The sequence below is a fragment of the Besnoitia besnoiti genome, chromosome II, assembly GCF_002563875.1.
Source record: "Besnoitia besnoiti strain Bb-Ger1 chromosome II, whole genome shotgun sequence".
NCBI classification, from domain to species: domain Eukaryota; phylum Apicomplexa; class Conoidasida; order Eucoccidiorida; family Sarcocystidae; genus Besnoitia; species Besnoitia besnoiti.
Window position 1 is genome coordinate 5,438,665 of NC_042357.1, and position 25,768 is coordinate 5,464,432.

Sequence of the window (25,768 nt, forward strand, 5' to 3'; positions counted from 1 at the left end):
GACCCGGTCGTCATGCGAAACGCGTGCCTTGGATTATTCTGTGTGCGTTGGCGCCTTAACCCTGCGTGCTTCAGTGTTTTTCTCGCTATTTGGACTGTGGATCAGTCGGTTCAATGGAGGACTTGATGCTTGCCGGCGACCCGGTGCGAGCATCTTGATGCATGAAGGCCCCAGCAGGTTCAACCTCATGCCAGCAACGGCCGCTCGCCCCTCACCGTCTCTCAGTGCAGAGGAAGAAAACACATTGCACGCTGAAGTCCAGGCTGGCCATGAGAGTGACACGGTGCGAAACAGTGCCTACGCGGCGCAGGAGGTCTCATTGTCGACCGGTGCGCGACGGTGGGCTGTTCACCAACGTGAGCACGAAGACGGCGACGAGCCGATGTCCTCCGTGGAGACCGGGAAACCGTGGCAGACGCCGCCCTCCAACGATGGGCAGTTGCTGCAATTGGCAGAAAATAGTGGTCGCAGTCGGCGGGAATCGGTCCGGGGGGTGTTGAGAAGGAACGGGGGACGAAGTCGAGCATCGGGGAAGAATGGTCGCAGTCGGCAAGTTAACAATTCCGTTTCTGCGCCCCTGACGCGGCGTCTTTTTGGCGCTTGCAGTGGTCTTATTCTCCAACCGCGCGGGGGCGAAGTGTCTGCTAACCTGGCCAGCTCGCAGCTCTTCAAGTCTGGTGTCGGGAGGCGCTGTCAGGCGCACTAGTTTCGATGAAGGCAGTTCAGGTTCGTCGTCTTGGGAGTGTGACTACAGACGCAGCTCAGAAATTGAAACTGGAAGCTGGGGAGCGGAAGGGGGGATGACGGCATCTACGATTCGTTGTCTGGAGATGGCGATGATCCGTTTGTGTCCGACCTTGTCTTCATCAAGACTTCGAGGACGTCAGCTTCCGGCGGGAGCAGCGGCGCACCGCCACTCTCAGACGCGAGCCCCCAGTCCGTAGTTGTGGCCTCGGCGGGGGAGCCCCTCAGCGGAGAGGCGGGTTCCTGTGGTCGTGAGGGGGGGGACAATCGTGACGACGGGTCTGAGAGTCAAGGGCCAGCTGAAAGTAAGGTGGATGGCGAACGGCTGTTGCCAGTGCGACGGGGTATGGCAGTGGCGTGTCCCAGCTTGACGGAGCGGGGAAGCACGACAGCCCTGACGGTCTCCCACATGAGCACAACAGCATTTCATTGCTGGCCAGTCACCTCGCTGACACATGGAACCTGCTGAGCCAACCTAGTGCCCCTTCGGCTGATAAAGCGGAGGACTCGCTCGACTCATCATCTGACAGCAGAAGCCAACACTCAAGTGATAGCGTGTCAGCCTCGACCAGAAGGTCATCGCGAGCCTCGTCCCTCTTCAGTGCGTCCTCCGGGAAGCTCCAAAATGGGTTAGGGCCAGTCGACGAGTAAGACGAATGAGCCGCAGACAGTGCAAAGTAGCTGATTCGGAGTGCCATCTCGGACACTTGCGATAGAGGCCCGCAGACGCATGTACGCTGGCCGGGCTGTGACTCGATCATAGGGCGTTCCTCCGCTCGGCCGGTACCGCGCGGCGACCCACAAAGTCTAAACGTCGCGGGACATCTTCCACCCTGAAGGTTATTCCACAGGGGAAGAGATGTGTTGCTAGCACGCATCGTATCACGAGTGAGGAAGTGTGCTGCCAACTGCCTGGCCGTCAATTGTTTGAAGAGCTCGCGGTTTTCCCTCGAAGGCTTGCAAGCAATGGATGGCCCGGAGCTACGTAGGGGACCCTAAAACTGGTGCTTCAACATATGCTGAAATTTGGCACCACTGTAAGACATAATCAGGCTAGCTGTTGAAGCCGAGATTTGGCTCTGCAGCGACACATCTGCGCAATGGCAGTTTTGAACAATGTTGATTTCCAGAGCGCCGTATAATCCCACCAACCGCCTGCTGCAGGGGCCCCGCGTACGAGGAAGAGCCTGGGTAATGAACGCAACGCAATGAACGCTGCCCGCAAGCATGCGGTGGACCCCGAAGTAGCACTGGTATTATCATTTCCGTGGAAAGGCAAGTGCTGCCAAAGAGGAATTTGACACCCTTGCAAGCGAGAGTGCTTGAAAGTTTCGCGGACACATGTGCTGACTTGTCAATTGATGTGGGCCAGGTGTCAATCTCAGTGCCGCTCAGCAGCCTCTGAGCCCACATACTGCAGCCAATCCGTAGTGTGGATAAACTGAACTTCGAGCGTGAACGCCAGCCGAAGACGTACAGGGCCAAGGTCTTTGTGGTGTAACGGGCAGTAGTAGGCTGGTAACATGCAAAATTCAATGCCGGGTTCCCTCTTAACCAGCGCAGTGGGCCTCTCGCCGGGCCGGCTCCTGCTTTGAAGAGTGCTTCAGCGCAGCGTTCCCACCGGTTCCGTGAAGGGCAGAGATGATGGGTTTTTTGGTTACGTTTGGTTCGTAGTCATGTCACAGTGTTTTCATGCTGCTCTGATGCAAAGTCGTGTCCTGCCCTGGTCCAAGTGTGGCTTTCTGTATGATCACAGGTTCCGAAGAGGGTCTACACGTGCAGGCAGGGGCTACTTACCAAGTCGCCGACTAACGAGCACTGCAGTCCCCTTCACTATGTTGTGGCTGTCTCTTGAGTATGTCGTTCGTGTCCACGTACGTGACAGCTGGGGTTTTTCTTAACAAGCTTGGCGAGGCCACATACATTCTTCTCGCGTATCTAAGCGTCTGTTATGGAATGTACCGCAGAGAAGCCGACGAGGCAGGCATTCGCAGTTTAGTTTAGCAAGGCAACTCTTCGATTTCTGAGTAACAAGGTGCCGGCAGGCCCTCATTCCGCAACAACGCGCCGCGGCGCCCAGTGGACGTACTTCTACTCCCTCAAATGTCTCGGGTTTTCGTTTCCCACGGCCTAGCATGCGTTGGACACCAAGTGCCAACTAACAGGGGTATTCGAAAAGGCAACAAGGCGACGGATACGTACCTATGCGACGGATACGTATCTTTGCGATGCTGCAGATCAGAGCGATTCCCAGCCTCCCTGGCCACGTCTCTAGGCAAGAGTCCATTAGTAACCGTGTCAACTATACGAAAAGTAGTAGAGCAAAGTTCACGATTGTTCATGGGACTAGCGGTTAGCTCGGGGTTCAGGCACCGAGTTCCCCCTGTCTTCAGTCCCAGTCTGCAGTCCCCAGCGACTCCGTGCTGCGCTGTTTACCCTTGTCGACGAGCTCGACGTGCCCGCTCGCGCGTTATCAAGATCAGCATCGTAGTTTTCAGATCCGCAGGACTCGTCCGCTGCACTACACCTGAGGTGACTCTGCCACACACGCTGAATATATATACTGCTGATCCATTCCTATGCAGGCGCCGGACCGCAGAATACGTGCGCCATCCGCAGTGTCGTTTGCTCCTCGTATCCGCTGATACCCCGATATCATCTGCGGCATCGAGCGTGCTCAACTAACCCCTAAAGTACCAACGATTGTCGCAGCAGACAAGTCAAACAGACACACTTCGTGTGCAGCGAATCAAAGGAGCGTGGACAAAAGGCAGGCTGTAATCGCTCTCTCTCTGCCGCAGACGCGAAATGGGGGCATAGGTAGGGTGTGTGACTTGCAAAGCGCCGGCAGCGCAACGGGTTTTCGGCATCATCTCCAACGATCGTAAGTGGCTGTGGCTGGAGAACAACAGAGGGAAATGACTGCACCGAGCGTATCAGTGCGCACCCTGAAGTCATTCGAGGCCCGTCAGGGGCGCTGCTGAGGATTTTTGTGGCCGTGGCGTTGCTCAAAGACGCGCTGTATCTTCTCCGCTTCCTAAAAAGAGGGATGCAAAGCCACACAGCGTATCCAGGGATGGGATGTCTTGAAATGTCTAGGTGCGCAAAGCCATTGACAGCTTAGTGAAGCTCTCTCGGAAGGGAACAAGGAGTACCAGCGCACGTACACCGTCGCGCTTGCTTGTTGGATGAAGCCCTCTGGAACTCCGCGTGTGCCGACACGGATGCTTCTTTCGCGTCCCTACTGCAGGAAACCCGTTCGGCAGGTGAGTCGATTATTTTCGCATCCACTTGTGGCCTGCTCCGTCAGAATCGCTATTGACGATCTTCGCGGCCCACTCCAGCGTGGAGCCCACAAACGGCCAGCCGTTTTCATCTACGGCTGCTCAAGACGCTCGAGGGTCTCTTCTGAACCCACCTCCTGTGGAGATATCTTTTTCAAGAGAAGCAGAACCTCGGCGCGTTCGTCCTCGTCGACAACCGCCTCGCCAAGAGCCACGACGGTCCCAAGAAGCTGCTGCATGCGCCCGGGAGTGGCGCTACTGCTCTCCTCAGGGTTCTCTTGCTGGAGCTGAATCACCCAGCGAAGCGGCAAGAGGTGAATGAAGGCGCCCGCGAGCAAGAGTTGTCGTGAGGGCGGCAAGAGGGCCAGGAGGGGCTTGATGCGGTCGACAAGAATCTCCTGCATGCCCTCACAGCCACACAGACCGCCACCCATGAAGTGTGATGGAGCGCGTAGCCGATGGCACGCGCCGAAACACACTCATTTCTGCGGCAGAGTTTCGGGAGCAGAACGGCTCAACAGCTGGCTGGCCCTCTCTCATGTAGAGGAGGCTAAGCAGGGTTAGAGTCAGCACGCAGGTCACCTGACGGGTCTGAACCTGCAGGCGTTACCTGCATGCAAATGTGGAGAAGCAGCGAATCGCTGAGAATATCCACGAGGCAGGTGCAGCAACCAGCAACCTTGAGAGCACGGTGGAGGTACAGCTGAGTTATCTCCTGTCGCGCGTCGCTGTCCTGGGGGCCATCCGTTCCATCGCCGCCCGCGTTGTCCAACGCTCTGTGATTCTGCTTTGACGACGAAGCCGGTAGACACGACAATGCTTGCTTAACGAACTCGACAGGCAGAAGGGCCGACAGCTGCGCCACGAAGAAGCTCACGAAATCCTGAAGGACTTTCTGCGCAGAAGCCACACGCGCACACTGCAGGATGATGCAAAGCCAGTGGACGCCCAAGCCGGGAAGTTGTGGAGCCCAGAAGACGACAACGTGTGGAGCGCAACTGTCTCCTAGCTGGAAAAGTGCGCCTCCACGTTCACGGGGTGTCGGCCTCTGTCACAGCCCTGTCCGTCCCCACAGTGCCGCGCTTCGACTACATGGCAACTGCGGGCCGCTGCAGCTGCGGAGTTGCAGGGCACGACCGCGCGAGAGCGGATACCGACTCGGTGGCAGCTGGAAGAACAAAGAGACTATCTGAAAAACGTCTGTAAAGCATGGGAAAAAGACGGGCGAAGGGCGTATATACGAGTACAAAGATGAGTGTCTTGACGCCTCTTCTGCTTGGCCTGTCACGGGCGAGCCCAAATGCGTACCGTAAGATGTGGCAATGAGTTGTCGTCCCTGAAAAGGAGGAGTTCTCCGAGGAGTTGGGAGGCTCGGTTAACGGAGGTGAACGACGTGATATCCGTACACTTGAGGGCAGCGGCGACGCGAGGCACGACGCACTGCTTCACGACATCAGACATGATATTGCTGGGATCATACGCATCTGGCGTCGGCTCCCTCTTGCTCTTGTCTTGTTCGCTTCCTTCTCGCTTGCCCTATGAAACACGCGCATACTTGCTGGTAGGTTTGAGGTCGACGCAAGGCTGACGCGCGCTGCAGCAAAGCGCGCAGGTGCGCGCTCGTCATCTCGCTGACGCAGGCGGCCTCGGCGAGAGGGTAAACCCCAGACAATTGGCATCTAAGAGCATGTGCGGCAGCAAACAAACTAGCCCGACGCTAGCGAAGCATCCCTCTGGGCTTACAGCGGCTCGTGCGGTGGGTTTCTGCCGTCTCACCTCCTTTGGAGCCGCGCGCTCCTGCGCCACTGCCGCGTTCAGGTCGTCCATTTTCTCGATGAAGAGTCCAAGTTCCGCAAACCAATCGAAGTTTTCGAGAGATGCTTCGCACACCCAGACAGGGTCTTTCTTCTCTTTCTCTCCTGCCGCCTCTGCCTTTCCCGCCGCGTTGCTGGCGGCGGCCGCCGGAGCGATCGCCATCGGGTTCCACCAGAGGAGCTGCCACCGGACCTGCACCTTGATCATGTCGGGGACTTGCTCCAGGACCTTGAGCTGCGCGAACTCGGCGCTGCACCATTTTTTCATTTTCTCGAGTTCCTCGAGGATGGACGCAACGGAGACGAACGCGTCCGAGACGTCCCCCATGACGTCCAAGGCCGCCGCGCTGAACTTGCTTCGGTCCTTCCGCAGCCGATGGCCCCCGTCGTCCTCTTCGTCTTCACTCGTCTCCCAGCCCTCCCCTAGCGTCTCTCTCAGCACATGCCACAGCTGCTCACTACCTGCCGGGCCTGGTCTGTCTCCTCGCCCATCCTCTCCGGTAACCGCCTCACGAGAAGCCGCCCGCCTGCCTAACCCCCCGCGCATGCGCCGGAGCGCTTTAGCGGCTGAACACGCCGGCGACGTCGACCGGAAGTCTCCGCTGGGCGTCCCGCCACGCGCCTGTCGCTTGGAAAGCCGGCGCTCGCGTCGGGCCTTCTCGCGGTCGCTCCTCTGAAGCTTTTGCGTGTACTTTCGGCTCCTGCCAAACTCGTCGATGTCTCCGCTCGAGTCCGTGTCGCTCGAACTCTCGCTGGAGCTCTCCACCTCTCCTTCGCGGCCCGCTGCGCCCCCGGCGCGTGGCTGCCTTCTGCGAAACGCCACGCGGCGCAGATCATCGAACTCGAGGACGCGCCGCTCAAACTTGCGGTCGGTGAACTCTCTCTCCATTTCCTCGACAGTCGACTGCGCGAGCTGGACCGCACTCTCTTTGGCGAGAATAAATCCAGAAAGATCTTCTACGAAGATGAGAAAATCCTGCAAGTCGTCCAAACGCTTCCCCACACCCAGCTGCCGAACCTCGAGGACCCGAAGCTGATCTGCCGCAGCAGCCCTGTGGCGCCGTCGCTTCTCCCGTTGGTCTTCCTCGACCTCCGCTAACTGCCGCAGCTGCTGACCTTCTTCTTTCAGCCACTCCAGCGCCGCCCGCACCTGTGCATCCGCCCCGTCGACTCCCCACACTTCTTTCAGCCACGCGGCGCTCGTGGGGGCTTCGACGAGGCTGCTCGACGCACTCGTCCTTCCGGTGCCTGCCCGTGCGGGCTCGGTAGAGCCCAACGCGGTCGCCGCGTCGGCTCCGAGGATCGCCAGATTGGCAGATGCATCGACGCTTTCCGCGGACATGCCGCCATCTCGCTGCTGCGGACTCGCAAGCTGTTTCAACAGACGCTGCTGATGCTGCTGCTGGTGCTGAAGAAGCGACAGTTGTAGCTGAATGGCCTGCGCAGGCGCCCCTCCGCCATCATGATGACGTTGCAGCAGCTGTTGTTGTAAATACACCTGCTGCTCCTGCTGCCGCTGTACCATGAGTTGCTGCTGTTGGAGCAAGTGTCTTCGGCCGGCGCCTTTGAGGATTTTCTCGCGCTCCCACGCCTCCCAAGCCTCCTCCTCTTCATTCCGACCGGTGTTGGTGTCCTCATCAGCCTGTTGCTGAACTTTGAGCCGCTGGAGCTGCTCCTTCAGGCGCGCAGCAGGGTCTTCTTCTTGCTCATCTTCGTCGAGATCTTCACCGTTCTCCTTCATCCCGGGCAGATCCCCATCGTCGAGCTCCTCGCCCTGGTCTTCGTCATCGTGTGCAGCGCCGTCTCGCCACGAGCGCAGCGGCTCCAGTTGCTGCTGCTGGCGTCTCTGGAGCCTCACAGCAGCGCCCCACTCGCCGGTAAGCGCGGCTGCAGAATCGGCGGGAATCAGCTCGCCCTTCTCAATCATTCGTGCGCGCTGTCTCTGTGCACGCGCGAGCCGAGCCATAGACGCAACGTCATCCTCTTGATCCGCCCCCTGGCTCCGCGAGCCCCGGGCGCCCGAAGAGCCTCCGTACTGGAGGTTCCTGTCCCCATGCGTCGCGCGCTGACGGGCCTCGGCCTCCTCGAGTTCCGCCAGCGAAAGAATTCGCTCCGAAGGCAAACCCGAAAACGGAGCTGCTTCCTCTTTCCTCCGCGCCGCTGCAACCGCCTCGCGTCGGTCTCCTCCGCCGCCGTCAGCCCCGCTGCACCTGCCACGGGACGGCAGAGACGACGAGCCCTTCTCAGCCGCATCGCGCCCGCTGCTTGTCGCGCCGCGCGCGCGGCGATCTGAAGGATCCGACGCGCGCGCCCGCTCAGATGCGGAGTCGACCCCGGCGATCTGCGCCTTCTGCAGGTGCGTCTGGTTGACTAACAGCCGCAAGCCTGTCGCCTGGAGGACGAGTTTGCTACTGGTTTTCGCGCTCCCGGAATCGCCACTCGAAAGGCCTCGAGACCGGTCTGAGGCGGCGGCCGTCTGCGCACCCACTTCCCCCTTTTCGAAGCGGTCCAGGTTGTCTGTGCGGGCCTCGCGCTCCTTCTCCCTCTGCAGGCGCTTGCTGGCCTTGCTTTTCTTCACTTTGAAGAACTCGCCTTCGCGATCGGCTTCCTCATCGAGCCCCGAGAAGCTCAGTCCCCCGCGGCCGAGTGCGCCGCCCCCCGGGCGCCGGGAAGCGTCGTCGCCGCTGGAGCCCGGCCTGGCGAAGCTGCCTCCGAGCCGTTCGGAGCGCGAGGCGTGGAGGCCGCCTCCCGAGGTGGCCGCTCTGCCGCTCTGACTCGACGCGCTCGAGTCCCGCGCAGGCGGGTCGTCGCCGTCGTAGGCATCGAATAAGTCCGAGTAGAAAGTGGCCTGAGATCTCTGTGAACTGTCACGAAACGCAGACGCAGAAGGCCGCGCTGCAGCCGAAGAGGCGTGCGACTTGGCGGCCGCTACAGCGGCTTTCTCTCGAATGTGCGACGCGGTCGCGAGAGCAGCAGCAGAGGCCGGGGCGGAGCCGGACCCTACATCGCTTCTGGATGAGCCAGACGCAGAGCCGAGCGCCGAATGGGAAGAGATCGCAAAAGATGTGCGGCCAAACGACCCTCCCGCCCCCAGGGAGCAGAGGCCCTCATCCGACGGAGACCTCAGATTGTTGCCCCCCCCCGCGGCCTCATCCTCCTCGACCAGCGCTGCCTTCCGGCTGGTGGTTCGCTTGACGTTGCGACGTGCAAAAAGAGACATTCTTCACGAAGCACCCAACAGGCTCAGGGCCAGTGGAGGCCCGTTGAGAAACTCCGCACGGGAAAGCAACAGAAGATCCGCCGCCGAGGAAGATCCGGTCGACACCACAGAACAGCGGGCCTCCACAGCTGTAGCTGTGCTCAAGAAGGGGACGGAGACTATGAGAGACGACAGAAAAGCGGGTTGCCAAGCACCTGTATTCGGCAACACTGGGCAGTGTCCCGGATGCTTAACAAGGTATGCATGGGGATTATGGCTCTGTCCGCATGGAAAAAAACATGCCCCTATCTCGTGAAGAAGCAAGAGAATACAAAAGTAGTGCCCCGAACGCATGCCTGCGAAGACCTGGAAGCCACCGTAACGGGGCGTAATGGGCTATACCTCCTCCGATGGGACGGTTCAGACAGAGGCGCCGACAAGGGCTACCAGCGACGGACAACAGTTGTCTAGAGAAAAGTGGGATCGGCGTCAAAAGCGCTGCAACAGTTGGAGTGTCTGAATGCTGTTTTGCCACGCTTTTGAGGGTACCGTAGTCACTGAAGACGCATGAGGACAAAACTCAACAACGGGAAAAAGTACCGGAACGAACCGTTGAGGAGTGCTTTCGTTTGAAACGCAATTTTGAGGGAGACAGCAGGGTCCTTTGAAAAGGAAATTATTCGCCGGATGCAAGCAGAACCAGGATAACGATACTCCGCATGCGAGGCGCCGCCATCAGCGTGTACCGGCGGCGTGCATGCAGCAAAAGATCCGGAGGCGATGTAGGCCAAAACGCTGCGTAGCCTTCGGCAGTTGGACAGGTAAATTGCAAGCTGTTTTCGCCCACAACGCACGCTCTTAATAAATGCGCACCTACTGAGTGGAGGAAGCGTCCAGCAGTCGGCAGTCTGATGCGCGTGAGCACAACGTTTCGTCTCAACGCCAGCCGAGGTTTGGGGGCTCGGACGCCCCTTCCCGCGTTGGACTGCATCTTTCAGGGCTTCCTGGCGATTAACATCGAGTGCTGCGGCTCGGGACCGGGCTTTCTTGTGGACGTTTTGTTGTGTGACGCTCGAAGCCGCACATGGGGATCAATCACTCGGTTCATCTGGGCGGGACGCCAGCGTTGACCGAGTGGCCGTGTGAAATTCTAAGCGGTTGCAGGCCGCGCGTTGGTAGGCATGGACCGAGCAAAGGATCGGCAGCTAAGTAGGCATCGTGTATCAAAATCTCCCAGCCCTAGCCTTAGTGCGCACGAAACACCGGCTACGCATCCGTAGGATGCCTGCCACGTGGTTCTGTTCTTTCTGCTGGTAATTTCACATTGCGTTAGGCCTGTTGAAAGGCCTGGCGAATGGGCCTGTGGCCGGTGCATGGCTCACCGCGGCTTGCCTATTCAGCAGTGGTTCCTCTTTTGGCATCCTCCCTTTACTTTGTGAAATTCCCTCTTGTGTGTTCTGGCGAGAGGGCGCATATCTTGTACGGAGGTCTTCCCCTGCATCTGCGTCGTTGTGCGGGGCAAGATTTGCGTCACTGGTCGGATGCCCATTGTCAGCCTGGGGACCTGCATCGGATACTGACGAATGGGGTCGTACATCAATGGCGAGAAGGTTCCTCTGGGTCATTCGTTGATCGGCATGATAATCTTGCTAGGTTTCAGTGTAGTATCACGAAGATCACATTAACCTCGCGGGCGTTACCGTCTATGAAAAGAGTTATACCTGAGTACGGCCTACAGCCTAGCATCAGGCTACTTTCGGAATCACGGCAGTCTGTACTAAATAGCAATTTGTATTGAAGACACCGTTCGCCAGAGCATTCATGCTTCGCGAACAAACACCACTGGACAGTGGGCTGAGAACTCTTTGCCTCCAAGCGAGGAGCTCCACTCCACTTTGTCGCACGGATGTCGTCACCTCAGACTTCTCAGCCCCATGATAGGAAGCTTTCCTGCACATACCGGAGGCCGCAGAGCATCGCTTTACCGAGGGGCCAGCGGACAACCACTCAAGTTTTCTTGCAGGGTCAAGGCTCAGGTGGTATTTTTGTTCTTCACGGTAGCATCCCCATCGAGCCAGGCGGCTGGGTTGTGACTGAGCAACCGCATCTGCGCGATACTCGTACTGTTCTGGCATTCATTCCTCATCGATGCCGAAGACGCTCCTGCCAGCATTTTCCTGTTCAGTATGCTTCATTCATGATAAGTCCGATGCAACTTGCGAGGAAATGAAGTGACACTGAAGGCATACACACAATACTTATCCACTTAGTCTTCTTGCAGCGAACCCTGGACACGGTCGTGCCAGGCGTTTCGGAGTTCCTTACGCGGCAACCTGGCTATGCATATACCTTCTTCACTTCGATATTCGCCTGAATATGACTATCTGTCCCCACCTCGCGCTCATCCGCAATAGACTTTCGTATAAAAACTCAGGTGATCTCCATGCAGAGAAGTCTCTCACGAATAGGGGGGAGGGGCTATTAATTGCATGTCCGGTTTCGTGCAATCGTTGCAGACTTGGAACACTCGTTGCCTCGCCACAAGGGCTGGCGCGTTCTCGCAGTGGTTACAGCATGCAAGCTGGAGTCTGAATGGCTGCATGCAGATGTGGAGGCCCGGTTAAGAATTTCACGTTCATTCACCGCCGCACCTTTTTTATCCACTGCTGATCTTTTTCTTTCTTAACGCATGATCGCGTTGCCGCAGCCCTGGCGCCTACGAAGTGTGTGGCTACTCTGCGTCGGAAACTTGCGGCGAGTACCAGCACTGATTGGGACCTCAACGGCGATGCACGTCTTGATGTTTGCATGTGACATCATTCAGAGCTGTGGCCTCCAGTAATCTATACTGAACGAGGTGATCTCGTAAATTTGATCCAGTTCCATATGAAGCCATGGACCAGAAGGCCGGAGTCGTTTTTTTTGCTCAAAACAGTTGTTCTGCCGAATGGCAGCTACGGATGCATGCGGACATTCAATGCATCAGACATACTACTTAGAGGCTGCCCTCCACTCAGTAAGCACCTCTTGCCACGCATGCCTAGGAGTTGAGAATTGTCCTGGACTGCCTAGTCAGGTTGTCCACTGTCGTTTCCCCGAGAAAAGGACCGGAAGCCTGCCACCGTGGAGTCGTCGTCCGACGTTCTTGCAGCGTCAGTCTCTGCCCTTCATTGAGCTCTTTATAGGGACTCTTCTTTTTCGTACTCTTTCTCCGCATACGTGCTTTGCATCGGAGCTCTCTTCCGACTGCAGGGCGGTGGAGGCGGGCCGAACCACGATGGACCCTGCAAAGGAGAAGGAGAGTGAGGGCTCGCCCTCGTCTGACGATGAGGAGAAGCCGAGACCCCCCATCCGCCGCGCACAGTCGCCAACACCATCGCAACGTCAATCTTGCCTGAGTGAAACGGAGAAGGCGCGACTGCTGGACCAGGCTGTGAAGGATATCTGCGAGGCAGACTTCGTCGCTATCGACTTGGGTAAGCCTCACGCTCAGAGAAGGTGTGAACTCGTCGTCTCTAAGGAAGTGGTTTGGGACGAGAGGACGTCTCTAAACTAGGGGTTATGTCTGGCTCTCGGCTCAATATTTCTTTCATTTATGCATTCCCGGTTTCTCTTGGACAGTGGATCTCGTAGCTGCCTGGCCAGGGCGCGAGACTTCGATCAACCGGGCGGATGCCCCTGCACCCTCCCTACCCCCCCCTCCTCTCACCGCTACCGCCTCTGCAGATTGCTCGATGTGGTTTGCACTGCGTTTGCGACCACCTTTTGCTGTTTGCTGTGCTAGGCTTGCGTTCCGTCTGTGTCGTCTGGGGCTCGGTCTGACCTCTCTGCTGTGCCTGTGGTGGCGCCCGTGCAGAGTTCACGGGCCTTTTCCCGCAGGCATTGTCAGCCTCTTCGAAACGCCCGCCCTCTCTCTCCTCGTACTACGAGCTTTGCATCCAAGGCGCCGAGTTCTTTCTCGCGCCGCAGTTGGGCATCTGCACAGCGCGCCGCTGTCCGCCGGCGGGCGCGTCCGCCTCCGCTTCCTCAGCCTCCACCCCTGCCGGCGGAAGCGACGGCGGCCGGTCGACCGCAAGTAACGAAAAAACTTGCGCAGGCGACAGCTGCGGAGCTTCTGAGAAACCCGAGTGTTGCCAAGAGTCACAACCGAGTGGGAAGTGGATACTGGCTCCCTACACGTTCCACGCGTTTCCCAGCCAGCGCACGCAGGGCGGTGTCGACACGTGCACGCTCAAATGGCTTCTCCAGAATGGATTCGACTTCAACCAGTGGATCAGCACAGGCTTCAACTACATGCGTCTCGCAGAACTTCAACAGCAGGCGCGCCAGGTGGCAAACTCACCGGCCTCCCAGCGCCGCGGCTCGGCCGCGGGCAAGGCCGGCGGGCCGAGCGGCTCCTCGACCGACGAGGGCGTCGCCGAAGGCACCTACGGAAGGGCTTCGAGGGACAACGGCGGACGAACGCAACACGCGGACTGCGAAGCCAGAGGCGACGCTTCCGCCGCTGACAGTTTGGGGCCACAGCTCTCCGGTAAGAGTCGCGGGGAGGCTGAGATAGACAAGCCAACCACGGGGCAACTGTGCGTTCCACGTCCATCTTGCGTGAGAGTTTGACAGCTCAGCATGGGCAAACGAGGCGCGCTGCGGTCGACATTTAAAGCTCGTGGGGCCGCCGGCGAAGAAAATGACTGTGGCGACAAATCGCGTAAAAGGCTATCACGGGCAATGCCCAATCACGAGAATGGACGTTGCGCGGCGATTCCGCCTGCTCTTGCCGCGGCCGCATGGCGGCTGGTGCTCCCGACGGGTCACCCGATGACTGCGTGACGTTCGACCTTGTTCGGCCCGAACCCCGGCTTTCGTCTGCTACTCCCCCACAATTTATTGCGTGATTTTCTATCTAGGCACGGCCTCGAAGACGCTGCTGTCGCCCACCAGCCAGCGAAGTGGCTCGACGTCTGACTTTAGCTCGCCAGGGGCGAACGCAGAGAAGAACGCGCCACTTAGCCTCAGTGGCTCTTTATCCGGGGTGTCTTCACGTGGGGCCCCAGGGGGCCTTGAGGTGACGGGACTGCAGCGGCTTATCGAGGCAATCGTGGAGAATGAGAAGCCGCTAGTGGTGCACAACGGGCATCTCGACTTGCTGCATGTCTTCGACAAGTTCATTGGGAAAGCTCCCGACACCCTGCGTGAATTCTGCGTCGAACTGCTACGGTACGCTGTTGACGCTACGCATGTGACGCCTGCATCCCACGAGGCAGGCGACGAAATATCGGAGGCTTCTGTGTAGCTGCCGTAGGCGGCGAGCCTGTCTCTGCAAACAGGGCTGGCCGGAAGGGTGCCAAACCATGCAGGAAAGTGAGACGCGGTTGTTCTTTCGCGAGCACGCAGTGCGCGTCTGAAGCGACGCGGTGGGCGATCCTCATTCAGTTTGTTTTCCAGCTTGGTTATCTGCACGGCAACCCTTGCTTCTCTCCGTGCTTGATTCTGGTGGGCATGTGCACCGAACGTCGTGAGGCCAAGGCCCTGGCGCGGGCCGTCGGGTGCCTCGCCCGCGCGAGGAGTATAATGCCGTGAGCGAATTTGTGAAGGCGAGCAATGCGCAGCCGGCCGTTTTTCTGCTTTGCAGGCTATTCACAGGAGGCATATACGACACCAAGCATCTGGCAAACGAAGGCAAGACGTTTGTGTTGAAGATAGGGGATCCGAGGTGAGAAATCGTGGAAGCATCTTGTCAAATACGCGCGCCGCGTTGCGGTGTCGCTGCTCGTGCGGCACATGTTATTGTGAGGCCGAGCTCGGCGCTTATGGACTTGAGGTCTGTGTGGCGCGTGCAACTCTGCGGGGTTGTCTCGCGCAAGTCGACACCCCTGGGGCTTCACTCAACTCGAAGCCTGGCGGGGTGTTTCGCCGGCAGGCAGCGGTGCGGTCTTCTGCTGTCGTCTCTACGCAGCGACAGCGTGTCGCTCCCGTGCCGATGGATCTCGTTCGGCCTATGAGGCAGGGGATTCCCGTGAAGTTGAGACGTGGCTCCTCTGCTGGACCAAGTTCCTTCGTCTTGAGCAGGACCCGAAGCTAAACAGTATCGGCTCCCTTCATGTCTGTTCGTCTCGCAGGACCACATCTCTGTTGGCGCTTCGTCACCATCTCGTTCGCAGTGAGAGCCTGTGCGTCTTCGAGATCGCGCTGCATCGGAGAGGCGACTTCAATCTGACGTTTCAGGTTCGTGTTCCGTGCGAGGCGCGTGTCCGTACCTGCCCCACGATTGATATGTGAAGCACGACCTTGGCTTCACCCCACGCAGAGCTGTCACGTTTTTGGCGACGCGTAGGTGTACCGTCCTGAACTGCGGCGCGCGCACGGCGTGCTAAGGGGGTCTGTACCGGACATGAGAGGCGTGGGGAAGCGTCTACGCGGAATTTTGATTCCTGGTGAAGCAAAAATGTGCACGTCTTTTTGGCACATACAATGTGGGATGCTATGTTAGCGAAACAGAGTGCTTCATGTAATGTTACAACAGCACATATCGTCATGTCTCTTCTTCCGGAGAATGTCAGTTTGCGAAGCTCATCTTCGTTCTGTTAGTTTCAGCGTTGACACCGTGGTGACATGGATGCCTGCGACTTGAGCATCCCGGCGAGAGCAGCGTTCTGGCGCTGTGTGCTGTTGCAGCAACTGAACTGCGACAACGGGCCAGAGTGTGGACGGTCGCACGAGGCAGGGTACGACGCCTTATTGACCGCTCAGGTAGGCGTGCGTTCGTCTTCCGTGTTTTGGAGAAGTCTCCTTTGCTTTTGGGGATTGGTCTGCCTTGGCATGGGGCGTTTTCGCGGCACTGTGCTCCCGCTGATGTGGCGCATTCCATGACGTGCCGCATTCTGCCTTAACCGCGTGAAGCCTTAGCTTCGCCATCTGAGCGAGAAGAGGAGCTGGGCCGGTGTCGACTGCAGTTTTTTTTTCCCTTGTGCGTCTTGCGCTAGTTCCGAGCGAGGAGGGAGGAGTGGATGTTTTGTGTTGGAACCGTAGCGGTTGGTGGGATTGGCTCTCTGGACAAGCTCGTTTTTTGTACTATCTGTCATTGCCTCAGACATTCGTGCTGGAACTTGACCTCTACGCGCAACACTACTCTCTCGCTGAACGGGATACATCCGGGACCGACGAAGGCGCAGAGCAACTTGACGATGATCTTTGGGCTTTAGAAGAGTCCCGGCCGGCAAAGAAACGCCGCAAAAAACGGAAAAATAGGCCGAGGCGCCAGCCAATGTGAGTCCCGTCATTTCCGGCGGTTTACGTCAGGGTTCGTGTACAACCAAATGAGAGAGGTTCTTTCATAGGTACCGCCGGTAGCTCCTCTTTTCGTTCGCTCGCAGTGGCTCACGCTGGAGAGGGGTTTATACTATAGTTAGCACCGCAGAAGGAGCAGCCTCTTCTCATTTCATTACCATTTAGTGTTGACGGCGATTCATAGCATTCGCCAGAACGCCGTGATTGGTGCTCCATGCAGCTGGATGGTCCCTTGTAGCATGTGTGCGTTGTGACGTGTGCAGCCCGATTGACTGGAATAAGCACCGGTGGTACGCCCCATTCAGGAATCATATAGGGGTTTCTGGCGTCAGGCCTGGCTACATTGACCTCTCTACAGCAGGGCAAGAGCTAGAGGACGCCGATAGCGTGCTGCTGTCGGCGCAGAAGTGATTTTAGAGGCAATCAACCAGTCGCTGGACACCGTCGCGCTGTCTCTTTCTTTTCAAAGTGGCAACGGGCCAAGTCTCTCGCACATACGGTCTTCTTTTCTACTCAGCTTGCGTTCCGCTCGTGAGGCAAGCGGTACGACATCATGCGGGAGCCGCGCATGCCTCTCTATACGGACCGCCACTATATAGAAGATTTTGTCCGCCATGTTGCAGCGTGTGGAAGCGCTCTGGCAGTCCCCCAGCTTTGGATGAGGTGCTGCTGAACTCTCGCTCTGTTGTGTGATGTCAGACTCTCACCTGTCAATGACGTCCTAATCGCTGCCTGCTCCCGTAGCATAGGTTGTCACACCCACCACGCATTCAGATATCGCGTTTTGGACCTTCGCCCCACAACCAAGTATTAGGAAGGGGCTGGCCGCATGAAGACTGCAGCAATTGTGCATCTGATTCAATATAATAAAAACGACATAGACAATTCTCGAGGTCGACTGCGGGGCACGAAGCGGACCTGCTGTACTGCAGCAGTCAGATACGATTGCCAGCCGGCGTCCCTGCCTCAGCAATCAGTCTACGCCAAGAAACAGTAAAATCAGTCCAGACAAAGTGCCTACGGACACGGGGTGGGACATAGCAGCTGTCTTGTGATGTGGGATGTTTTTATACACGTGCGGAATCGCGCCAAGTTTGGCTGTCGAGTTTCCGAGTGGCAGCCAAAGCGGCGCTTGTGGCAACCAGGTGGCCGCAAAGCGACTGGATCGGAGAGAGGAAGTAGACTGGTGTCGCATAGCTATCCTTCTACAGGCATCCACCCGTGTCCTGCCCATATCAATAGCTATCTTACTTTTTTATCATAAACAGCCATATGAGGCAGGCTTTTGGCAAGTGCCAGGGTGACGCGCCATTCGTCCTTCCAAAAACTAACGTTGACCTCAAAGATCATGTGCCATCAAAAGCAGGAGATTTTGAAGTGACTCTCCTGTAGAACAGTGGCCGCCACCTGAGGAACAGAGGTGCTCTGGCGCAAACCCCTGCCTTCCAAGGAGACTCAAGGCCACGGTATTGGGCTTTCCCGCGCCATCAAGCCTGCAGGCACGTGCGGCGTCCCGTTACGATGCGACGGCCTCTTCGACTGTCACGGGAAATGTTGAAAAACCGTGAACGTACTATCTATTCCACAGGCTGGCCCCGTGGCGGCTTGCCCTGGCCGCACGACAGAAGCTCGATCCACATACCACCAAAGCCGTAGAACGGGGCATCAACTGCCCCCCCCCCCCCGACCCCCGCTCCCCCTCCCCTCCCATCAACCAGCCAGATCGAGATATGTGCGATCCATGCACAGACATCAACGGGCGAAGATGCAGAACTGGACTGCCTGACTTTCGGCTACGGACTCGCTGTGGGTTCCATGCCTGGGCTTCTGCGTGCGGGAGGCAAGATACGCACGGTGGAGAACGGAACACCGAGACGAATCGGTCTGTGATCATGTCACTTCGGAAGACAAGCAGCGAAAACCTGAAGACCCGTGGATGTCACAGTGGCAGCCTCCACACACGCGGAGGGCGAGTACCAAACACGAGGTGCGCGGGCGGCTCAGAGCCAAGACAAAGAGCCAGACGACCCCTCCTTCCGTCGGACGGTTCCGGAACTACCTGGAAACTGCAATGTTTAAGCTCCAAGCAGCAGCTGAGCTGCGTGGGTTGCAGTTTCCCGTCTTGAACCTACGCAGCTTCTCCACATCCCTTGACCGGCTTGTGGACGTTGCTCTCATCGCTGCGTGCGCGAGTAGCAAATCTGAAAGTGCTCGCGGCCGCCCTGCAGCACCCGCGGAAATCGCTCCCAATGGCCCACCCAGGCCAAAAGCACCCCAGTCTCCCGCAGCTTCATGGGAAGCAACTGCCACTACGTGGCTTGAACAAAATGCATTCCGAAGGCAAATCTACACAGCAAAAGGAATGGCCCCCGAAAGCTCGAGTTCGTTTCTTTCGAAAACCGCTCGCGCGTGGTAGGCGGCCTTCTGGCAATTGGATTATTATTCTGCTGCGGGCAAACGGCAGTTCACCCCACACATCTCAATCTATTTCTCACGCGGCTCACCACAAATAGGTGTCACTAAGGAACGCGATGATCGCATCGACATCCGCAAACGTAGACATATAGCCCATCGACAGCCGGACGGAGCCAGCTGGCTTTCTGTACACGCCGCCTTCCAGACTGCCTCCACCCAGACCGGTCAACAATCCCGGCACGCCCGCAGCCACGGAGAGCGTGGCGCCAGTCGGGTCAGAGCAGCTGTCGCGCTTCTGACTGTTTCGAATAATGTCCTCCGCCGAGAGGCCCAGGAAATCCTGTAGAGGCACGCAGCGCCAGACAGCAGGCGACGTTCAGCGGCCCGCACTCACGAAGATTCGCGCTTTCGGCCCGACTGTGCACCACAGCCTCTACCGTCCCGAGTGGGGTGGGTGCGGAGCAACCGGGAGACTGACACGGTGGGCCAGCCTGCCGCACCGCGAAAGCGATTCAACCTTTCCAGACGCGGTACCCAGCATCACGCAGTCCCCAAGACCCCTTGACAGGTAAAACGGGGGAGACGGGCTCGAGGGCCGCCGGCCTCGTCCTCTTACAGAGACCGGCACAAGCGTGTGTGTAGGCACGCGAGCAACGTCTAGTACCACGGGCCACAGTAACGAGTCACCGTGTCCCGCGTTTCCACGCTCTGGATCTTTACCTGGCAGCCTCCCGGGTTGCAGAAGCACCCCGTTCGAAGGTGAATCAACGCCTCGGCCGCGTCTGCTTCAACCTGCGTAACACGCGCACGGAAAACGCGCGAGTCCGCTGGATGATGCATGCAGAAGCGCCTGGCCTCCAGAAGCAGAGCGCGCTAGCGCGCTTCATGCTGACTCGAGAGTCGAGCGCCCAGCTCTACACCATTGAGAATTCAGCCGCCGCAGCGTTCCACCGAGGTCACATCCGGAAATTCCTCCTGCCCAGGCCTCACAACCTTCTCGAAGAGACAACGTACCTGAGGGAAGGGCACAAAACTGCCGTCAGGTCTCAGCAAATTAAAGCTGACAATTCCGCCTGCACAGCGCAGAAACAAACACAGTCGCAGAACGTCCTCAGACGATAATAGAAATGCTTGCATCCCCAAATCAGCAGAAACAGTCACAATCAACGCGAACGACGTTGACTGACGACAACGTGTCACAGCGAAACGGGCCTTTCGCGCGCCAGGACAGAGCCGCTGCTCCGACGAGGAAGCCCGCAAATACCTATCCGGCGCTTCCCTACTCGACGGCGACACGCTGATGAAAAATCCCCAGAAAAAGCTCATAAATAATCCTGTCTCAGAGATGATTACTCCAAGTACGATGCTACTGAACAGACATTTGGAGCCTGATTTCGGTCCAAGTGGTTTAGGGTTTAGAGGCGGTAGCTGCTGTCCACGACCACGAGTGCGGCCGACTCCGCCTGCAATATTATGAGTAAAACGCCAGTCACAGCGCGTTCCCCAGGAGAGGAGGACCGAAAAAGGCTCTCGGCTCCTGCGGCGCTTGGCTTCAGGTGCGAGAGGAGAGTCTGCGTGGTTGCCTACTGTGGGCTGGAGGCGGTCTCGCCGTCCACACGGGTCTGCCAGGTGCGGCGCGCCTCGTCGCCGGGCGCTTACGGCATCAGAATTTGTTCAGAGGCGACTTACCCTCGGGGGGCGCTGGCTCGTTCCAGTAAAGCAAAACGGCGGGAGCTCCGTTCGAGTGGCGCAGAAGCTGCAAGCGTTCGTAGAGGTGCTTCGTCAAGGCGGCCACGTGGTGGTGAATTTTCTCCATGCCCACCGCCTGGCACACGAGACACACGCTGAATCATTCGAATGCCAATCCGGACGAACTTCAAAGCCAAGAGAGGACTTCGCGCGCTGGCTGCCGCAGCGAAGAAGCACAGAATCTCCTGTGCAATATCAGCTGCGCCGGCGGCGCCTGTTGCCTTGCATGACCTCGAGGTGACGAGAAAGCCCCTCGGCCTCCAGCAGTAGACATGGTAAGCGAGGAAAACGCAACACACATCTAGGGACGGGCAGCCCGGGCTGAGGACTGTCCGGTATTAGCTGCCCGCTTAACTCATTGGCCCCGTTGGAAACAGCCCTCGCTACCCCTCGGAGCGACCACTCGCCACGAGACGAAAACAGGCACACGTGAAGGGGTAAAGGTCACACTGCGTCGCATGCACATCCCACGCATGCAGGCCGACAGACGCTCACGCGAACGCGCGAAGCATGCAAGGCTGAGAACTCCACAGAGCCCAGATCGCCGTCTGCGGCTCAGCAGCAAAAAACCCGTTCTATTCTGCGGTCAGGAGGCACCTCGAGAGCTCGGAAGCCGTACACGGACGCAATGATCGCCAGGAAGGGCAGCGTGCCGTCCTCGAACCTAGGCGAGAAGCTCGTCTTCCGCGCGCACCACCGGCTGTCGCAGACGCTGGCCGATACGCTTCCGCCGCCCCAGTAGAGCTGTCGCGCACACGGAGACATCACACAGACGCGGCAGACTGTATATCTGCCCTCTGGGCGTCTTTGTTTGAGTCGGCTCATGTGCAAGTGAAGTCGCGAGGGTCTGTTCAACAGAAACGCTTCTGCCGAGAGCGGCTCTTCGGCTTACGCGCTGCAGCTTGTCGGCATCCTCCGAACGGGCCAACAAAACGCCCAACCCTGTGGGGTAGCCGAAGATCTTGTAAAACGACAGGGCGACAAAGTCCGCGGGGTACTGCGCGAGGGAGAGCGGAGACGTGGGTGCGTACGCGGCAGCATCGACCAAAACGTACCAGCGGCAGTTGTCGCTCAAGCCGACCCTGAACCCCGCCAGAGAGACCGCAAAAGAAACCCTAGCCACCTCCGGGTAGGAACGCCTCTACGGGCGCAGGCACCTGCGCGCTTTCCTCGAGCCACAGGGGAACCCGCGATTCCTTTGCGGGAGGAGGAGGCAGCAACGCGCATCGCGCGGCCCAGCCATCAACGCCGCAAGCCGCACGAGAGTCTTCCCGAGCGCCACACTGCGCACTGCGAGTTCCAGCAAGTGACTGGCACAGCGGCTGCAGCTTCTACAAGCAGGACACGCCGGCCAAAGTTTCTTGAGGAGCTCGGTGCGAACCTGCCGCGCTCGTCGTGAGTTAAGTCTTACTTCTTCACGCGCTCAATCCAGCTGAGCGGGAAAAAGCGTCCATTCCAGTTGTCCTTCGCGGGAAACGCAAACAGGCAGCTCGGCATGGAGTAGTCTTCCGCGTCGGGTCCCGTGGCGGAAGTCTCCTTCGCCTCCTTTTCCCGCTCCTTCAGGATGCGCTCCACGTCCCGCGGAGACAGCGCCCGGACGCTCTTCGCCTCCTTGGCGTACGCGTACTCTCTGCAGACAGGACGCAGAGCTCCAGACGCGACAGCCACGGTGAGACGCAGCGGCCACGCAAGGTCCTCAGTTCGCAACCGCAGAGAACTTCTCAGGCTGCCGAGCGCGGCCGCTCCCGAGCTGAACTCTTCGCAGGGCGCTTTCCAGCCGCGTAGATCTGAACCGGCGCGAGTCAAGCAGCGGCGGGCCCCGCTCAGGCGACGCACCTAATGCCGAGGACGGAGTTGTGGTTGATTCGCAGGTAATAGAACGAGGAAACCCCCGTAGCGAAAGGAAAAGACTCGCCAACTAGTTTCAGCGCGGCCGTCGCTCCTGCACATGACAAACACGCGAAAGCGGCTTGCCCTGGCGTCCACTCGTGACGGCCTTTTCCCTGCGTGTTTCGCCTGAATCACGGCTAAGGGGCATCGCGCGCGCGAAGAGCTGCAACGGCAGATCGCCACCTCGAATGCAAGCTACGAAACCGTGGAGATAGAGGGCATCCACTATACACGACTGCGAAGAGGCGAGGCGCGCCTGGCGAGGTTGAGATGTCCGGGATAGGAGAGACGCAACCAAAAGGAAACACTCGGGTTGAATATGCGCATGCAGGCGACACACCTTTAGCGTGCACGCATGTCTCCACCTGTACGGATATTTCCGCAGTGAGGTGCCCACGTAATGAGTGTTGTCTGCTGTGCTTGGAGAGAACTGAGACGCCGCCCTCCTCTGTAGATGAGGCTCCAGAAAACTACGGTCGGACTCAGAGTGTGCTGCACCCTTCTTTCACAGCAAAGGCGGCAACGACACCGAACCCGTCGGTGAAGGCCTTGGAAGGAGCGCAAAGCGGAAATATTGGCGCTTCCTTACCGCTTGTGAAAATCACCGCGTAGTCCTCCTCAGGGGCGTCAAAGAACCGCAGAATCACCTTGCGGGCCTCCTTCAGTTTCTCGTCTGCAGAAAGCCGACGCGGCGAGCGAGCAAGACACCCCAAAAAACGAATGCCTCCAGTCCACCTCTAGCGGCCTGCCTCTGCAAGTGACTCGCTAAACCACGAATGCCTCCAATCCTCCTCTAGCGGCCTGCCTCTGCAAGTGACTCGTTAAACCACGAATGCCTCCAATCCTCCTCTAGCGTCCTGCCTCTGCAAGTTACTCGCTAAACCATGAATGCCTTCAATCCTCCTCTAGCGTCCTACCTCTGCAAGTTACTCGCTAAACCCCGAATGCCTTCAATCCTCCTCTAGCGTCCTGCCTCTGCAAGTAACTCGCTAAACCTTAAACGGTAAAACGCCGCAAAAAAATCACATACCCCGAGCAAAACCACGTTCCAACCAGCGTTCGGCAGGCGAAAGAGGACCATCAACGATCAACCCCGTTAGGGTTTAGGGCTTTCTTCCCCCTGCGGCGCGCGTCTGCGGAACCCTGGCGCCGTGCCCATCTGTGTGTATCCCTCCTCCATGCGCCTCAGGTCTCACCGGTTCGCTTGGCCGAAGGATTCCGAGAATGGGCGTTTCCGTACGCAGAGCGAGAGAAGTCTTCAAAAACTTGCTGCAGCTGCTGCTGCTGATAGACGCCACTGCCTGTAGCGCGCAGAACCCGTGCCACAACATCATTCGAAGAGCGACAGCGCAGGTCAGGCATCGCCCCCCATAGCGCCCCGCCCTCCCCCCCCGCCCCCGCCTTCCCGCGGGCGCTGGCCCTCTCTGTGCGATATGATCCATGCGCGAACTACCGGGCGGTTCAAACGTCTCTTGTGCAGCATACCGGCAAGTGCTGCAGCCACGGGCATCTTACGGTCGAGACGACTCACCGGCGTAATCCATGTATATCTGGCCCTCGAATCTTGTGAGCTCCTTCTGCCTTATCTGCTCGACCTGCACATTGTAGGCGTCTCCGTACCGCAGGAGAAACCGGGTGCGTCTCTCCTCATAGCTTCCACCCCACAGTGGGCAGCTGAGGCCGCGCTTGTGGGCGTCTGCAGCGGCCTCTTCTTCAACAGCCTCGCCACGCGCAGTGGTGGGAGCCGCGGCTTCGCGTCTGGAAGTCTTTTCGAGTGCGTCGCCTTCGCCAGCCGGCTCCGACGACGCGGTGAAGAGCTGCGCGGCCGTGAATGCTGTTTGGTAGCGGTCCGAGGGACCTCTCTCCGAAGCCGCGCCTGGACGCGGCCGCGTGCACTGTCTTTGCGAGGCGTCTCGTGGGGCGTCGTCTTGTGCAGAATTCGTGAGCGCTTCTTTCCCATCCATCCCGACCCTACTTGCCCCCCTTCTCTCCTCCGTCTCGCTGCACCCTTCAGTGTGTCTCCGTGCAGCCGCAGCTTCAGCCAGCGCCTCGTTATCAGTTGGAACCACGAGAGGCACGTCGTCGTCGGTCTGGCCTCCATCAGCGGACAGGCTACGCAGCAGCGCTACATCGGGCGTCTCGCTTGCGGGTGAAAAAGGTTTCTTTGACGACGGAGGCGAGGCAGTGGTGTCTGCCTCAGTAGACGTGCAGGCACATCCTTCTGCCTCGCTTCGCTCCGCAAAAGGTGCGTCTGCTACGGCTTCGGCTCCGACGTGCGAAGCAAGAAGCGACGCGAGCAGGAGCAAGAGACCGAGAAGACGTGCCCCAGACACGACTGCCGGCCGCGGCCTGGCATGCAACTGGAAACGCTTGCTACCCGCCATCATTGTCCGCAAGGAGGTTCGCAGTAGCACAGGACAGCGGGCCTGCGGGTCGTATGAACGGGGGTGAAGTTGCGCGCAGCTCGCTCAAGACGCAAGTCAAGTCACGCCAACCCAAAATGCCCCATAAAAAACGCGTCGGAGTGCCGCCGGGGCTGTCCCTACACCCCCAACGCCTGTCGTCCGTGATGGCGAGGGTCACTCGAAACCCCCAGACCCTCCGCGACTCTCATCCACGACGGCTTTCCCGAGGCAGGCCGCACATCAATGCCCGACAAAATACGGGAATGGCCTAACTGAGGATGCCCTGGAGGTCAGGGCGGTACTGACTGGAAGAAAGAGGGCACGAATCGTATACTTCCGTAGAAAGGATACCTCTGCGTTCCTGCAGAAAGCGAATAGGGACGTCGTAGAGCTGGCGGCACCTTGCCACAGCTAGCTCTGTCAACTTCAGGGGCGGCAGGGTCGAAGGCCACTTCGGAACGTCGAGAAAAAGGGGGAAATGTGTTGCAATTCAGAGAACGCAGGTTCTCAACAAAACACTTTTGCAAGAGAAGATCATATGATAGCAGAATGAAGAATGCCTATCGCCGCTTCTAGACAAAGAGATGTCGACGGACGGCTGTCTGCATGCACGTGTTTGCGTCCGATCCTGGAAGACAAGAAGTGCACCCCAAGAGCTGTGGAAGAGAGCGGCGCGCCGGCACTCTCTTTAAGTACGCTTGCTCCCTCTGAAACCCTGGGAAGGATCCCTTAGGAACTGCTGATAAATGTCTACGTATCGCCTAAGTTTACAGTATGAAGGGGCTGTCTCGCCGCATCGGGGAACATACCCCGTGCACGGCTCGCACGGCGCTGACCCGGGAAAAGCGGGCGCACTACACACTGCGAAAAGTTCGCAGCTCTACTCCGCTGGCGACCGCGCGTCGAGTCCCGATACGCGACGATCTGTCGCTCCGCAGGTAAGCGTACGTGTGACACGCTTTCTTCTGGTCTCCCACGTCATCA

The 25,768-nt window shown here is 58.5% G+C and overlaps 3 protein-coding genes across 3 annotated transcripts; 1 reads left to right on the forward strand and 2 right to left on the reverse strand.

Annotated features, from left to right (window-relative positions):
* Nucleotides 1–3,712: 3,712 nt before the first annotated feature.
* On the reverse strand, nucleotides 3,713–9,062 carry BESB_041120 (uncharacterized protein; the record flags this gene model as incomplete). The annotated part of the gene is made up of 5 exons (XM_029362698.1): nucleotides 3,713–3,781; nucleotides 4,163–4,426; nucleotides 4,639–4,923; nucleotides 5,337–5,564; nucleotides 5,805–9,062. The coding sequence occupies 5 exons, from the start codon at nucleotides 9,060–9,062 to the stop codon at nucleotides 3,713–3,715; spliced, it is 4,104 nt and encodes a 1,367-aa protein (XP_029221663.1).
* Nucleotides 9,063–12,318: 3,256 nt separating this feature from the next.
* Nucleotides 12,319–16,736, forward strand: BESB_041130 (CAF1 family ribonuclease; the record flags this gene model as incomplete). The annotated part of the gene is made up of 8 exons (XM_029362699.1): nucleotides 12,319–12,517; nucleotides 12,898–13,572; nucleotides 14,093–14,255; nucleotides 14,671–14,751; nucleotides 15,158–15,263; nucleotides 15,714–15,788; nucleotides 16,129–16,304; nucleotides 16,589–16,736. The coding sequence occupies 8 exons, from the start codon at nucleotides 12,319–12,321 to the stop codon at nucleotides 16,734–16,736; spliced, it is 1,623 nt and encodes a 540-aa protein (XP_029221664.1).
* A 2,089-nt stretch (nucleotides 16,737–18,825) lies between these two features.
* BESB_041140 (cysteine desulfurase/selenocysteine lyase family PLP dependent transferase superfamily protein) lies at nucleotides 18,826–24,766 on the reverse strand (the record flags this gene model as incomplete). The annotated part of the gene is made up of 11 exons (XM_029362700.1): nucleotides 18,826–19,080; nucleotides 19,461–19,532; nucleotides 19,755–19,813; nucleotides 20,430–20,565; nucleotides 21,087–21,233; nucleotides 21,382–21,571; nucleotides 21,901–22,119; nucleotides 22,326–22,431; nucleotides 22,969–23,052; nucleotides 23,576–23,680; nucleotides 23,911–24,766. 11 exons carry the CDS (start codon nucleotides 24,764–24,766, stop codon nucleotides 18,826–18,828), a joined length of 2,229 nt encoding a protein of 742 aa, XP_029221665.1.
* Between the last annotated feature and the right edge of the window lie 1,002 nt (nucleotides 24,767–25,768).